Source organism: Anolis sagrei, chromosome 4 (genome assembly GCF_037176765.1).
Source record: "Anolis sagrei isolate rAnoSag1 chromosome 4, rAnoSag1.mat, whole genome shotgun sequence".
Taxonomy (NCBI): Eukaryota; Metazoa; Chordata; class Lepidosauria; order Squamata; family Dactyloidae; genus Anolis; species Anolis sagrei.
In genome coordinates, this window is record NC_090024.1 from 144677145 (window position 1) to 144694795 (window position 17651).

At 41.4% G+C, this 17651-nt stretch overlaps 1 protein-coding gene across 2 annotated transcripts in view; it reads left to right on the forward strand.

Annotated features, from left to right (window-relative positions):
* The window catches only part of OLFM3 (olfactomedin 3), a 202743-nt gene that overhangs the window by 168405 nt on the left and 16687 nt on the right, over nt 1-17651 (forward strand). For both annotated transcript variants that reach the window (XM_060774022.2, XM_060774021.2), the window contains exons 3-4: nt 245-400; nt 14376-14595. In XM_060774022.2, the coding sequence (XP_060630005.1) occupies nt 245-400; nt 14376-14595 (376 nt within the window). The remainder of the gene's footprint in view (nt 1-244; nt 401-14375; nt 14596-17651) is intronic.

Here is a 17651-nt window from a genome sequence, read left to right on the forward strand (position 1 = left end):
AGGGTCAGATTCTATGCTGCCACATTCTCATTAATTTTAGAAAGGTTGCGTCTGTACAAGAACAAGAGCAGAATCTCAAATGTGATTTCCATTCTTTCGCTTTTAAGAGCTCAGCACTTTGCTGAATTTTTTTTAATGGCTAACAATTCAAGTGCATATCACTCAGCATTTGATTTAACAGCATTTATATATCAGAAAGAAACTTGCAAAAAAATTGAATGCATATGATCTATTTCTTGAATAGGTTCAGAACATGTCCCAGTCCATTGAAGTTTTAAACCTACGGACTCAGAGGGATTTCCAATATGTTTTAAGGATGGAAACACAAATGAAAGGGCTGAAGGCCAAGTTCCGGCAAATTGAAGATGATCGGAAGACCTTAATGACTAAGCATTTCCAAGTAGGTTCTTACTTGTCTTTATCCCTCCTTTCTTTTCCTTAATGATCACTTTGAATGATTGCCAGAAGTGATTTGCTTGTGAGAAACAATGTGCAGCTATCCAAAGCTGTTGACTTGAAATGCTCATCAATATGTGCATAATGAACCTTGTTGGTTTTTTTTTTTTACTGTGATCATATTTCTCACACCACAGTTTCCTTGGGATGGAAAGTGAACATCAATTACTGGGATGATAGAAAAATGTCTTGCAAAACAGGCTGTTATTTTTGCTCCATCTACAATAGTGTTCCCATTAGGAGATTACTACAAAGCCAAGCTTTGGACTTTGGATAAATGAAGCACCCGGGAGAATTAATAAGCAAAAGTACAAGACAGGATGTCCTTTTAAACTTTAATAACATTTTGTACTATCCAATGCAAGGTTTATAACAGAGGTAGGCAAAGTGTTGCCTGTCGAGCTGCACATGATCCATTTTGTGACAATGGAAGCCTCTCAAATGTGCCCCAAACCTGGCCAACTCTACCATTTTTAAAATCAATTTTGGTATTTGGAGGGGGGGGGGCATTTCCCTCCTAAATTTGTGAGTAACAGCCACAACACATGAAGGTACACAATAATACCCACACTTCACTGCACAGCCATCACAGAACTATCTACAAATTCTCCAATTTTCCTCTTCACTCCCTTTCAAAATAATGACAGAGGGTGACACAATGTCACTTCCACTTCGTGTTGTGAAAGAGGAAAATGTAAGTTTTTCAGTTTTGTAGAGGCAGTCCACAGAAGGGAAAATTGTCACCCATAGAGTTTCCAACCCTGGTTTATAAGAAAAGAGGTTCAATCTGCTTTAATTAGTAGCATTGAGGCTTGCTGTAATAGGTTCAATACATAACACCTTCTCTGTTCTTCAGCTCACGATGTTCTGCTTCAATCCAAGGATAATTCACACCTCCCAATTCTTTCTGTAACGTTTAGATTGAGCAATGTCCCACTGCCTGTCACCACAACTAAATCATCATCCGTCTCTGGCTATGACCCAAGGGGTTCTGTTATAACATAAACACTTTACCTTTCCTACTTCCTATGCCAAAATGCAATCAGACACATAGACTTTCCCAGTCAGACACCTGCTGGAGCGGGTGGTCGCCTCCCAGCTCCAGGGCTTTTTGGATGACATCAGCTACCTAGATCAGTCACAGTCTGGTTTCAGGCCTGGTCACGGTACTGAGACAGCCTTGGTCGCCTTGGTGGATGACCTCCGTAGAGAGCTGGACAGGTGGAGTGTGACTCTGTTGGTTCTCTTGGACATCTCAGCGGCTTTTGATACCATCATGGTATCCTTCTGGGTCGTCTCTCTGGGATGGGTCTCGGGGCACGGTTTTGTTGTGTCTCCGGTCCTTCCTGGAGGGACGAACCCAGATGGTGAAGCTGGGAGATGCCTGCTCGGATCCCTGGCCTTTGACCTGTGGGGTCCCGCAAGGCTCTATTCTGTCTCCCATGCTTTTTAACATCTACATGAAACCACTGGGAGAGGTCATCCGGAGTTTTGGAGTTGGGTGCCATCTCGACGCAGATGACGCACAACTCTATTACTCTTTTCCACCTAATTCCAAGGAGGCCTCTTGGGTGTTGGACGAGTGCCTGGCTGCTGTGTCTATCTGGATGAGGAGGAACAAGCTGAAGATCAATCCCGACAAGACAGAGGTCCTCCTGGTCGATCGCAAACCGGATCGGGGTATAGGGTGGCAACCTATGTTGGACGGGGTTACACTCCCCCTGAAGCCACAGGTCCGCAGTCTGGGAGTCCTCCTGGATTCATCGCTCACGCTTGAGGCTCAGGCGTCGTCAGTGTCCGGGAGGGCTTTTGCACAATTGAGACTCGTGCGCCAGCTGCGACCATACCTCGCGAAGGCTGATCTGGCCGGGGTGGCCCATGCCTTGGTCACCTCTAGATTGGATTACTGCAATGCACTCTACATGGAGCTGCCCTTGAAAACGGCTTGGAAATTCCAACTGGTCCAATGGGCAGCAGCCAGGATGTTAACTGGGGCTCCTTACAGAGAAAGGTCAACCCTCCTGTTCAAGGAGCTCCACTGGCTGCCGTTTATTTTCCGAGCCCAATTTAAGGTGCGGGTGCTTACCTTCAAAGCCCTAAACGGTTTGGGACCATCCTACCTGCGTGACCGCATCTCTGTCTATGAACCCACACGTTCACTGCGTTCATCCGGAGAGGCCCTGCTCGTGATTCCACCTGCATCGCAGGCGCACTTGGTAGGGACTCAAGACAGGGCCTTTTCTGTGGTGGCCCCCCGACTCTGGAACTCCCTCCCAAAAGATCTTAGACAGGCTCCTACATTGGCAGTCTTTAGAAAGAACTTGAAGACCTGGCTGTTCTGATGTGCCTTCCCAGATTAGGAATCTCCAATACCAAGTCCCAGAAGCACTTTAGTAAAACTAAGATTGTTGCACAACGCACACTGCACTTACCCTATAATCCTACATACCTCCTGCCACATCAACACTTTTAATCTTGTACCCACTACTTTGGGCCAGCCCAGTTTTATAGTGTCTTGATGTATTGTTTATTGCTTGTTGTTAATATTGCTTTAACTGTTTTTAATTTGCTTTAGGTGTTGTATTGTTGTGTTGTGTTTTGAGGCCTTGGCCTATGTAAGCCGCATCGAGTCCTTCGGGAGATGCTAGCGGGGTACAAATAAAGTTATAATAATAATAATCATTCTCGCATGAGTTTCTCAGGTTCCTTCCAGACAGGCTTAAAATGTGGGAACTGTCTCAGGTTTACCTGAGGCATCCAAATGACACCTCAAGTAAACTCAAATTAAACTGAAGTAAACTTGGATTTCCCAGTTTACTCTGGATTAATTTGACACCTGGAAAGATCCGGAACTTAATGTAAGGTCCAGATCTTCCCAGGTGTGGGCCCTGTGGGGATTGACTCCCAGGACACTTCCATGATACCAGGGGTCAATGTCCACAGTGAGCCCAGTTCCTCTGAGGATTTAGCCCATGTCTGGAAGGGCCCTCAAGAAATCAGAGACTCAAAATATGACTTCAGTTAGGAAATTAGTAATTTTCTGTTCCGCCCGTAGGTTGTAAAAAATTACAGCCTAAATGATAACAGGGATTTTGAAATATTTCTACAATGATGTTCAGGTGTTGGTGTTCTTTTCAGATGTTGGTGTTTTGATCTTATTTATTTATTTATTTATTTACTGCATTTGTTGACCGCCGTTCTCAGCCCTAGGGCGACTCACGGCGGTGTACAACATATAAAAACAGTTTACAATAGACAATATCACAACAAAATCAACATAACTATCAATAATACAAATTACTCTAAATCATCCGCGCTGTCTCATTGTAGAATCATAAACCAAACTCGTTATCCATATTCCGTTCCGATCATCATTGCCAATTGTTGTAGCACTTAGTCAAACGCCTTCTCAAATAACCATGTCTTTAGGCTCTTACGGAATGTCATAAGGGAGGGCGCCTGTCTGATATCTACAGGGAGGGCATTCCACAGCTGGGGGGCCACCACCGAGAAGGCCCTATCTCTCGTCCCCGCCAGACGTGCCTGTGAGGCAGGCGGGATCGAGAGAAGGGCCTCCCCAGACGATCTCAAGGTCCTCGTGGGCTCATAGGCCGAGATGCGGTCAGCAAGGTATTTTGGGCCGGAACCGTTTAGGGCTTTGTAGGCCAGCACCAGCACCTTGAATTGGGCCCGGTAGCACATCGGCAGCCAGTGGAGCTGGAACAACAAGGGCGTTGTGTGCTCCCTGAGTTCCACTCCTGTTAGTAACATGGCTGCCGCGCGCTGGACTAGCTGAAGCTTCCAGGCCGTTTTCAAGGGCAGCCCCACGTAGAGAGGGTTGCAGTAGTCAAGGTGGGATGTGACCAGAGTGTGTACTACTGTGGCCAAGTCAGACTTCCCGAGGTACGGGCGCAGCTGGCGCACGAGCCTGAGCTGTGCAAATGCTCCCCTGGTCACCGCTGAAACCTGGGGATCCAGGCTCAACGATGAATCCAGGATCACACCCAAGCTGCGAACCTGTGCCTTCAAGGGGAGTGCGACCCCGTCCAGCACAGGCTGTAACCCTATACCCTGTTCGGCCTTGCGACTGACCAGGAGTACCTCTGTCTTGTCTGGATTTAATTTCAATTTGTTCGCCCTCATCCAGACCATTATAGCGGCCAGGCACCGGTTCAGGACCTCGACAGCCTCCTTAGTAGCAGGTGGGAAGGAGTGACAGCGTTGGACATCATCTGCGTACAGATGACACCGCACCCCGAAACTCCGGATGATCTCCGGATGATCTCACCCAGTCTATCTAAAATGACAGGAAATGGTTTTAAAGTAAACAGACCTATTCATGGACGATACTACCAATGCTACTGGTCCAGATGGCTTTGGATTCTTCCCAGTTCAAGAGGCCGCACGTTCCCTAGCATCTAACATGAGGGTCAGAGCAATTCACAAACAAAACAGGCTGCCTGGATAGGAGAAACTGTCTCTTTACGATTGTCCAAGAAAGATTCTATGTGGTGGGGGTACTCCTGCATAAAATAGGTAATTGGACTAGATTCCAATTTTGCTCTAGTTTTTATAATCATTGGCCATAATAACAAAACTTGTATTGTGCCATTTATGCACTGCTATTACATTTTTCATTGGCTCAGTGGAATGTCAGCATCCAATAGTTCAATATGAGCTGTCAAAGGAAACAATGTGTTCTTAATGCTGTAACCTTTAAAAATCTTAATATTTCGATTGGTTGGACCTTACGGATTTGATGTGATCATTCGACCAGCAATTGAAATGAATTGCAAGACAATAATATGCCTCAGCAGTTAAAAAGGTAAAAAGTAGTCTATGCTGCCTTCTTTCATAACAGTATTTTGAATGTTTTTCATGCATAGAGACAAAAGATCAAAGGGGTATATTAGTCACATGAAAAACACAGGTTTGCCTGCCTAAGAGCCTAGCTTTAATTCAGCATCTCTATATCTATGTATTCTGCCGGAGAGTTATAAATTGATTTCTCCTCTATAACCATATTTATTTGACGTTTAAAACCAGTGCTGGGAAATCAGTAATCTTCCAGTGGTTACAGAACCTCTACCCCCATCATTTCTGCCATGTTGAGGCTGGCAATAGCTAGTGTGAACCAGGGTCCAATAACATATGTAAAGCCACAGGTTCCCTAATTATGTTTGAAACTATTGGAATTAGAGTCACTGGGAGGCACCACAGTTTGAGTGGTAGAGTAGGGGTCTACGAAGCCAGTGTTCAAGTGCCCATTCTTCCATTGAAAAACACTGGGTTACCTTGGGGAAGTCATGCTCTTTCAGCCTCTGAGGAAGACCATGGCAAACTGATCTGAATAAATTTTCCTCCACCAGCCCTCTGATAGGATTACTACATGTTGAAATCAATTTAAATGTACATAACCACAAGTTATGTACCATAACTTGTACCCAGTGGCGCAGTAGGTTAAACCACTGAGCTGTTAAACTTGCTGATCAAAAGGTTGCAAGTTTGAATCCGGGGAGTGGCATAAGCTTCCGCTGTCAGCCCCAGCTTCTGCCAACCTAACAGTTCAAAAACATGCAAATGTGAGTAGATCAATAGGTACCGCTCCAGCGGGAAGGTAATGGCACTCTATACAGTCATGCCGGCCACTTGATCCTTGAGGTGTCTATGGACAACACTGGCTCTTCGGCTTAGAAATGGAGATGAGTATCACACCCCAGAGTTGGACACGACTGGACTTAATGTCAGGGAAAGCCTTTACCTTTACCTTTTACCACAAGTTAGAGGCACAAGTTCTAGGAGCATCCCAGTAGAGCAGTGGTTCTCAACCTGTGGGTCCTCGGGTGTTTTGGCCTACAGCTCCCAGAAATCCCAGCCAATTTACCAGCTGTTAGGATTTCTGGGATTTGACAGACAAAACATCTGGAGACCCACAGGTTGAGAACCACTGCAGTAGAGTATTAATGATTTAGCCTTTCTTAATTGGTCTGTGCTCAGTCACACAACTGAATGAAGCAAGTAAACAGGCTTTGTGAATTGGAAATTAAGCTGTGATGGGTTTTTCTCCATTTACCTGACTATCTATATCATAGCATTTGTGTCAGAATCACATTTCAAAATAACTACATAAATAATTAAGGTGCAGGTTATGAAAGCCCTAAATGGTTCGGGCCCCACCTATCTTCATGATCACATCTCCTTCTGTGAACTGGCGCAAACTCTAAGATCTTCTGGGAGGCCCTCCTTTTGCTCCCAACACTGTCACAAGTACGGTTGGTGGGGATGAGAAAGAGGGCTTTCTCGGTGGTGGCCCCCCACCTCTGGAACGCCCTTCCAAGGGAAATAAGACAGGCCCCATCTCTCCCCTCCTTTTGTAAGAGCTTGAAGACCTGGTGGTTTCAACAAGCCTTTGAGAATGACCAGTTCTAACCTAGCCTCAAATATTGTTAAATATGGCCTTATACTTCCTACCTATTACCCCGGCCATCTGTCTAATAGGCCCTGGAAATGAGCAGCCACAGACCCGTACCTGCTATTGCTGTTAGCCTGTTATAGCACTGTACTTAATTCCCCATATTTTGAGTTTGCACTAGCCTCGACCCAGCCTTTTAATTGCTCTGAACAGGAAGGATTATTTTTAATATATATGTGTAATTGTGATAATTTTATGCTTATGTTGTTTTGTTAGTTTTGTTATGCTGTTTATTCTGTATGTTTTGGTGATGTTGCTTGGAAACTACCCTGAGTCCCCCTCGGGGAGATAGAGCGGTATATAAATAAAGTTTTATTGTTTTTTAATTAATATTAAATAACAATTTCTTTATTTGAACAACATTTTTTTAAAAAAATAGTGCATTTGAATTTGTCAATGGCCATAAATTCAGTTCTCTATCTATGAAACTCTTCCTATAGACCCATGAGGTGGAATGGAAAGATAATCAAGGAGGATATAACTTCAGACCATTAGGTTTTTCTGCATAGTATGGAAAAGCTGTCCCTTTGTCCTTTGCTTTGGGTAGCAAAATGCCTTAGATGTGGCCTTCCTTTCAGCAAGTTCATGCTATACAAGATGCATAGTAAACCTCTTTCAGCACAAGTTATGGAACATCTTATTTTAATTTAAAGCTTACTGTCCATAATCAAGCTTTTGGAGGTGCATTTAACACTTTTAAAGAAGGTGGGGTGGAATATATGCTAAGTGGTATTGTCATTGGGGAACCACTGGTCATGTAAAAACAAGAAAGGGTGTTTTGATATGACATAACCCCTGCCAGGAAGTGGGGGAGGGGGGCATGTCAGCCATCAAAAGGATTTTGACTCTGTACAGGAGCCAAAAAAAACCTCAACTCTTTTTTCATGGTTTGTGTTTTGTGAAAGAAAAACAGCCAAATCAATGTAGGCTTCAAAACACAAAAACTTTGCAGATTTTTCCAGTTATATCCTCAACCACTTATATGAGGGCATTTAATGTTTTGTTGTGTGTAGAAAAGTCCCTAAACATCCCGAAAGCACGATATACCATCTGATCTTGGAAGCTATGCAAGGTAAGACCTAGGTTATGCTTTAATGGGGAACTGGCAAAGAATGTTAAGTTGCCATAGAATTAAAAAAAAAGATAATGGCAAGCTACCTCTGAATAAACCTTGACTAAGAAAATCCAGTGAAATTTATTAGGTTGCCATAAATCAACAGACATCACATGCATATGTGTGTATTCCATCCCTACAGGTTTGTTAAAGAAAAAAATAACCTAGAACACATTTGACTAAGGCTGGTTTTATACAACCATATAATGCAAGATGAACTGCATTATATACTTAGTATAGGACCATATAATGCAGTTCAGTGCAGTTCAAACTGCATTATATAGCAGTGTAGATCCAGCCTAAGAAAGTGTGGAAATGCCCAACACTTATAGAAAATAGAATCTGAGAGCTTCAATTAATAATCTATCATTCTTTCCCGTTCTCTATATGAAGGCAATGAAAGCATATTGAAACCAACACTGACTAAAATCTCACTGACTTATGTAGTCATGGCACTGCATTCATAAATTAAGATCTCTGGAATAGAAACAGGATTTAATATCAATTTGCAAAGGTCTGTGTGAGCTTCTGATATTCTGTCTCATTAAAAAAAAACTCTCCCAACTCATCCTTTTGAAATGACTCTTCTTCCAAGACTTCTGGGCATCTGCAATAAACGGAATGTTTTGCACAAGGATGAAATTATATATGAGAACCGCAAAGGGAACTCTCGTTACTCTAATGCATTTATGGTAATAACATTTCCACATGTAATTTAACAATGCAACTTTCAATCTATTTAAATTAGTTATATGTAATACACCCTTTTCAACACTGCCTATGGATTTTCCCTCTCTATAGAGTTAATATTTTCCAAATGATTTTTAAAAAATGAGTATTTCATTAAGGTAAAGCAGTAAATACAACTCATTGAAAGCACCTTTACACTGTCACCACTTTCATCATTATTACAAAATATAGGGGAATGAAAGCACAAAAAAGCTGTCAGAGAATTGATCCCTGTAATGAGCCTAAATCTAATTCCATAATATCATCTCATTTGTCTCATCATTAGGACAGTCTTTACTAGCTAAGCATTGTTGTTAAAGCTCCAGTCATGTATAATGAGGCATAGAGAAAGTTTTTATTATAAATGAACATACTGTAGGTACCAAAGCCATCTTATGGCCAATCTATGCAGACTTCATATTTAATCCTGATAAAGTCACAGGAAGTAACTGAATTTAAGTTCTCTAAATTACCTTCTTTATGGTTTGAAGAAAGGTGTTTCTGCCACTTCTTACCCTCTCGCACAAAATTCTCTTTTGCTTAGAACTATTTCTTACTTTTCCCCTCACTACTGTCTGTATTGGGGAAGAGGAATATCAGCCCACAGGCCAAATTTGGCTCCCCGGGCAAACCCATCTAGCCCTACAGAGCCTTGAATGAGATCCCTCCTAATTTTTTTAAAGGAGAGTGGGTTGAAGAGTAAATGAGCTGTTGAAGCCTCATGGCCACAGCTCAATCACCTTCACTTGCCCCACTTCCCTGAGAAAGGAAGACATACACCTTCCAGGAAAGAGTAGAGCAGAGTCAGCTTGGGACTTAGCCATGACCTTGATGATTGTCCCTTCCCTGGTTAATAAAGTCACAAAAGGAATCAAGCTTGGGTACTGCCATTGGAAGAGACCCAAAAGGCCATTCCGGGAAGATATACACCCTACCTCTGCTTAGAGATCCATACAAGAGTACACAAAACGCTCCCAACATCAAAGGGCCCTTGTACACAGGCCCTAAAATGCAGGAGAAACTGGAATAAAGGGGAGGGGGGGAGGTAGCTAAATGATGTATGCCAAAAATTAACGGCCAAAAAACACGTGTTAAAAATGTGTGCTTAAAATCCTATTTCAGCTGAAAAATGCACATACTTGCATGATTGTCTATCCCTGTACTCAAGGAAAACACATGACTTCTTTCCTAAATGCTGCTGTGGATTGCTCCAGTGCATGTGCGCATTTTAAAATCTTGAAATGGCCAAAGGGGGTGTAAACAAATAGAGCCATTGACACATACGTGGCTAAATGGAAGCACAATTAGAAAGCATTTACAATCAGAATCCTATGCCACCATTTCTTTGCTCTGATGTTTATGACATTAATCAGAGTTTGAATTTATACAGTGGGCACCAGCATGGGAGGCAAGTGGCCCCAAAGGGAAATGAAGTTCATGAGGGAAAACATAAAAGCAGCAAGGATATGAGGAGACGTAATATCAAAAAAAATCTGCTTGTGTGCACATTCAGATATCCGCATCAGCACTTATGAAGTCCAACGCATCTTGGAGAGTCAGTTACAAAAAATTCTCTGCCCATCATGCAGATTTCTAAAATCTTCTACAAATTAATGTGTCAGGGCAGTGAGGGGGGGGGGGTATTACTAAGACTGACAGCTCCGTATTTGGACTTGTCAGGTACCACAATTTTTTGCCCCACTTATTTGTCCTGGATTATGTCTAGAAGCACCCAAAATCTCTTCACTTATTGCCTGCCATCCTGATCAGGACAAAAAGTTGCTGGTAAAGCTAGCACATGACTTGATTAGGAACTGGTAGAGCAATTCCTACAAATGCCAGCCAGTATTTTGGCTTACTACTTGCCATCCCAAATAGAATAAACAAGAGAGAAAGTCATTTCTCTTAATATCTAGAAGAACCACTCCTCCAAATGCCAGGTAAGTTGTTTTATCCACACACAGAGAGGTGTAATGCTCACTGTTTCTCTTTGCATGGAAGGGGGGGGTGCACCAGATATGATGATTTCAAGAAGGGGCTTTGAGAGCAACTCCTACCATCCATCTCTCTAGATTTGTGTATTAGATCACCAAGGCACATATTCAGACACTTCTGGACTGGCCCGAAACATCCCATGGCCACCTTAGCTTTCCTGGGACTGGCTAAAGGCTAACCTCCTATTCTGGGAACAATTGTAAAACCTTCTGATGGCACAAGGCTAGTTTTGTGGGTGGAAGGCAAAGGCTAAAAAAATCATATTCTTGAGTACTTCCCTGCTGTTTCCAGTCACTCAGTATCTGACCCCTGAAGCAGCTATCTCACTTTTGCTAGTGAGAAGCTAGTAAGAAGCTAGTGAGAAGCCAGGCTCTGTTTTCAGTCAAAATGGGATTTGTGAATTTTGATGATTTTAAAAATCTATTTCATTTCCCTCCCACACACTGCCCGCCTTTACCTGAAGTATTTGAATACTAAGATCTCTTTTTAATGTACTAGAGATGCAAGGAGCTTCCCACTGAGAAACTAGTTATCTCAAGACTTTTATTTTTTAGGTTCCCTTCAAGTCCCACATTTTCTCCTCTGCAGGAACCTCATCACTTACTTCACCTTTTTGCTTTAGTTGAAAGCAATTAGGAGTGAAGTTAAGGATAGGTTGGCAAAGAAAAACTATTCGTTTTATCCCAGTTTCTTTTTTGCGTCCCTTGGAATTCCTGAAGTGTTTCCAGTAAGTGGAAATCCTCCATTTCTCCTTCAGTGACAATTCTGTGCAAGTCTTTCTCATTCTTCTTTGCTTACCTGCTTCAGCACAACCATCATAATGTTAAAGAACTCTACCAGGAAGTACATATCCACAGAGGATATGTTCCAAGACAACCCTTCTCCTCTTGCCCCGATAGATACCCAAAACTGTGAATAATACCAAACCTTGTATTTCGACCTAACTTGGGTCAGAAGTATACTAACTATAGAATTGATGTGAAGAATCTAGAGAGGCCCACAAACACTTCCTGTGGAGATTTTGGGGAGTGGGTGGTAAGTGAAATCATGAATATCAAATCCATACTGGAGGGTGGGGGCATAGTGTATCGCTATGGGTTCCTTTTCCTCAGTTTTTCCTGGAGAGGGATATTCATTATGTTAAAAACAATTCACTTCCCAGAACATGCTACACAACTAAATTGCCCCTCTATTATTTTTTTAGCATCTAATCTATAGATAATATTTATTCATTAGTTATCAGATCATACAGCTGAAATTAACAAAATGGTTGAAATTGGTTGAAAGTAATGACTGGAAATCTGAATTGAGTTACAGATTTGTAGCTACTCCATATTCAGGAAGCCTGCATTCTTCCTCCAAGCCCACCTTAACAGCCACATCAGACAAAGGCAGTCTGCTCAGCTGCCAATCAGGGAACATGGAGGACATTGTTTCCAGTCCTCTCCCACTAACAAGCAGTAGCAGGACCCCTGTTGCAATTCCTTGTAGTAGTCTTGTTCACTGGTGAGATGGGGTTGGAAACATTGGGACTGTACCCCAATTAGCAGGTAAACAGACCTCCTTCATGCACTGCAGCTGCTGCCTTTGAATATGGGTTTGCGGGGTCAGGCCAATAGATGTTACAAATATGTAACTATGTAGCTGATGCAGAATATCAGTGATTAAAATTAGCTATATACACACACACACACTTTTGAAAAACATAACATTGCTAGCAGGAGGGGAGCCAAATAACCTTTACAGCTTATTTCAGAATACATTTCTCACGTTTTTAAATCTCTATGGCAATTTACAGAAATGAAATTCACATACTTTTTTTCCAGCATTCAACAGCCCTTTCTGCAAATGAAGCAACCCTTCAGGTCACATATCTTTTAGTTGCTTCCATAAAAAGGTTTCTCCACATCTGAGATTTTCAATTTCTTTAGGAAAAGATCTAAATATATTTTCTCATGCCAGCATACAAGTGGCATAAAAAGATATAATATCCTAAATCCTATAGAATTTGTCTCCAGCAAGCAAATACTTTTTCTCAGACTGGTATGCCATAAAATCTGCTGAATACTATTGTAGAAACCATTTTTTGAAGCACAGTTGTGTGAAAGCACATTGTCATGTGGAATAAGGACCAAATACATTTTTCTCTTGTATACACAAAGATACTCCAAGAACAGCCTTCTTCTCAAATCTTAAAGAATAGAGTAGAGAAGGCAGGGGGGAAATCACAGTTGTCATATCCAGGATTAAAATAAGAAAAAAAACATTTAAAATTACAAACAAGATAACAAATTATTTGTCAGATGAGGCAGACATAGAAAAGGGAGAATACTCCTGAAGCATCTTTCAAAACCAGAGAAGTGACTGGCAAAATGATTGATGAAACTCATTAAATACAAGGTTACAATCCTGACAAAAGTAATATAAAGCACTTGGGAAATGATTACAGAATTGCTCTATGGATAAGAGAGTTTACACTAAATTATTATGCAGAGAAAATAGGAATACGGCTCAGAAAAATCTAAATATTTTAGTATAAAACTCAAGGCACCAATTTTCACAGAAAGTTTTTTTTTCTTAAACAGCCTTGCAAGCCTATGTAGAATTAAGCTACACTCACATTTGTCTTATATTGGCAGAATGAAGTATGTGTGAGAGAGAGGGGGTGGTTAAAATACTGAGAAAAGTTGTCATTTGTTCAGGAAAATGGACTGGATCATCTATGGACCTGAAATTTATTCTTTCACACTAAACCTTTGACTACACTGACCAATTGTTGAAGACAATTTATTTATTTCATTTATTTCAAATACTTGTACCCCGCTCTTCTCAACCCTCGGAGGTATCCTTAGATAATCAGATAAATCTGTGTATTTCAATCAATCAGCTCTCTAAACAGAAAGATAAGAAACATTAGCATTCCAATACAGTGCAACTGAGACAATAAAGACATTGTATAAGGTAAATATATGGCTAGAGGTACATTTCTGATTTTTTAAAACTTGGAAACTTTAAAAAAAATCTTTTATATTACAAGCCCCATATTCATAGATTTTTTTCAAGGACACACTAAACTTTGGGTAATGGTGAACCCTACTGATTCACTTTGGGTTGTGAACAACTTCCAGCATAAGCGTATTATAGAGTCATCCCGGAGGACCTAGAAAATGGCTAGAGAGGACACCTCTCCAGTTTTCACCATGCCTTCCAATGCATCTCTATTGTGAACTTCCAAGGGAAGCATATCCTAGTGTGCTAGAAAATACCTAGAGAAGGCATATTTTTTTCAGATATGGGTAGTTGAAACCATGGATTCTGTGTATACAAGACATGTACCGCACCGACAAAGATTAGTTCAAAAGAAAATCAGTTATTTTAAAGGGGAAAAAACCCGCTTCATGTGATTTAATACAAAGCCTCATTGAGTTTTCCAAATCTCTCCTGGGACACCAGTCATAGTTTTGATATCCAGATCAATGAGAATTTTAGGAGTAGATTTGATAAGACATCTAAAAGGATCTTATGAAAGAATTTAGAGGACATAATACATTTAGACTTCCCTAATGCACATTTCCTCTGCCTCCTTCCTTCTCTCTCTTTCTCCTCCAGGAATTGAAAGAAAAGATGGATGAGCTCCTGCCACTGATCCCAGTTCTGGAACAGTACAAAACTGATGCCAAGTTAATCACCCAGTTCAAAGAGGAAATTAGAAATCTATCTTCAGTTCTTACGGGGATCCAAGAGGAAATTGGTGCCTATGATTATGAGGAACTACATCAGCGGGTGCTTAGTTTGGAAACCAGGCTCCGGGACTGCATGAAGAAACTGAGTAAGTTCACAGTTGGGTGCAATACTTCTTTACTTGTACACACCTGGGGCAGTTCCAACTGTTTGGAGTTCTTACGCTCAACCACAGTTTGCACAATATTGACCAAGGGAAACAGAATTAGGAATTAAGATTTCATCCTCTGAGTAGACCCTTGTTGTTGTTTGCCTTCAAGTCATTTTCAACTTATAGTGGCCTTCAGATGAATTTCTACAATTGACTACCTGGCAAAATCAGTTTGTTTTAAAAACTTCAAAAAGTGACCCCTACTCACCCCATATAATTCCAAATCCCCTGTAAAATATAGAACAACCTTTTCCAAAGCAGTATTTTACACAACAACAGCTCTTATCCCCAGAGGTTTTTGTGGTAGCTGGGGTGTTTGGGAGCTGTAGTCCATGAGAGATAATACTGTTGAGTCAAGCTGATATCAATTCAATCCAGTGGCTCCTGTCTCTCCGGTATAATCCAGAACCTACAAACAGCAGATTACTTGCAATAAAAAGACAGGTTCTCTATTTATATTGAGGATACTGAGAAGTGATTCTTCATAAATGGTAAGGGAATTTTGCATTCCTGTAACTTTCATTAATGCAATGTCATATGATTGTGTATTTGTACTAACAGAAAGAGCCCCAAAGAGATTTCACATCCAGTCTTTCTTTCCTTGCCTGTATTTTGCCTGCTATCCCTGTGCTGTTCCTAGTATCAAAGGAAGATGCTGAGAATCAATTATTTAGAAGATAACTGAATTTCAGTGTCATCTTTTACCTCTGACTCAGTGTGCAGCCTCCAGGAAAAGCTGGCATACGTGATACTAAAAAACATATTATCTATTTTTTAAAGTTGTTCAGTTACCACCCACTTTTTAATACAATTACCATCATTTAATATCATTGGAATATGGATACAGGCAAAGCCACTCTCCTTCTTGGTCATGTGAGGGCCATGTGACCATTTGAAATTTTACTGCCTTTCATCCCCACATGGCCAAGACAAGGAGTTTCAGTGCAGAAGGACTTGCCCAGAAGATTTCTAAACACACTCTGGACTGTATAGAAAGATATGTGAACTATCCAGGGCTTTATAGGTAATAATCAGCATTTTGACTTGTACCTGTAAATGACAGGTAGCCAAATGAGCTGTTTTGACAGGGAAAATGTGTGTTTCCTGTAGTCAGGCTTAGACCCCTTCTACACTGCCCCTTATTCCAGGATCTGATCAATAATCAGTTCATTTGAAATGTGCTACTGGAGGAGAGCTCTGTGGATATAATGAACTGCCAAGATGCCCAAAAATGAGTACCAGAACAAATCAAGTCTGAGTTCTCCCTAGAAACCCAAAATAACCAAAGTAAGGCTATCATACTTGGTTGATATCATGAGATGGCATGACTCATCAGAAAAGTCAGTAAAGTTTGGTAAATTGAGAAGCAGTAGAAAAAGATGAACATGGTGTTGCATCTACACTAAAGAATTCACACAGTTTTACATCACTTTGACAGCCAAGACTTGATGCTATGGAATTGTGGGTTGTAATTTTACAAGGTCTTCAGCCTTCTCTGCCAAAGAGTACTGATGCCTCACCAAAGTACAAATCCTCTGATTCCATAGAATTAACTATAGCAGTTAAAGTGATTTATTTATTTATCGTGTCATCCGCAATCAGAACATTGTATTACATTTTTAACAGAACAAAACAAACAAAGAGGGAAAAAAACAAAACACAAATTTTGCAAACTTGGTAGCTGATTAAATGTCCTTTGACCAGTATCTGGCCACTTGGAGTGCCTCTGGTGTTGCCGCAAGAAGGTCCTCCATCGTGCATGTGGCAGGGCTCAGGTTGCATTGCAGCAGGTGGTCAGTGGTTTGCTCTTCTCCACACTCGCATGTCATGGATTCCACTTTGTAGCCCCATTTCTTAAGATTGGCTCTGCATCTCATGGTGCCAGAGCGCAGTCTGTTCAGCGCCTTCCAAGTTGGCCAGTCTTCTGTGTGCCCAGGGGGGAATCTCTCATCTGGTATCACCCACAGATTGAGGTGCTGGGTTTGAGCCTGCCACTTTTGAACTCTCGCTTGCTGAGGTGTTCCAGCGAGTGTCTCTGTAGATCTAAGAAAACTATTAAAAGTTAAAGTGATGACAAACTGTATTAAATCAATAGTATAAATGTATCCCCAGTCAAAAAAGCCACGTGCCTTGATTTGCAGCATCTGATCAGGGTGGTTGATGACAGAGTTTCTTGGAGTTCTCTCATTTATAGGGTCACCATACCACTAAGTCACCTTGACAGTGAATAAAAAGAAATGAATTTGTCCAGTCTCTTTCTAAAGCTCTCCATCTTGTGGTAGAGAATTTCACATTTAATAATAAGCTGTGTACTGTGTACACAGTATAAAAGTATCAGAAAAGAGAAACATCACGCAGGCACTTCAACATGACCTCCCTGTATGTGTTAAATTTCAGCTCTCCTATTGTTCCTCTTGGAAAAAATGATGTAGCCATGTGAACCTAGTTGGATCCTGCAGCAACAGAGGAACACAATGTATAGACGAGCACTGTATAGAGCATTTCTATTCTGCATTCTACCAGCGTCTGGGGAAAATACTCAGACGACCTGTTCTCTCTTTGTAGGAGAATAAAATTGAATTCATTGCCTGACACTGCCTGCTTTGAGAGTGAGCTGGCATTTAATCTGGTCCTGAAGCTCACCCTCGGTTCTGTAGAATGCCTGCTGTCTCCACTGTTGTAGAAAATGTATTTGGCAGATGGTTTTTATGGCCTGCACTGATCTTCCTCTAAGCATAGCAGCACATTGAAATTATATCCCTAATAGACACAGGTAGTGGAGACATTTCTCTTACTGACAATCCCTTGCTATCGGGAAGTTGATAAGAGGTGCTTATTAGGAACATTAAGGTGGCATTTTCAGTAAGCACCAGAGTCAGGGAAAGCAATGTACACCTAATGCATTCAAAGGTAATCTTTACCATTCATTTCAGAGGTGACAGAAGGACATAACAGGACAGGATGCCTTCACCTCCTCCATCACTTTCCCTCCT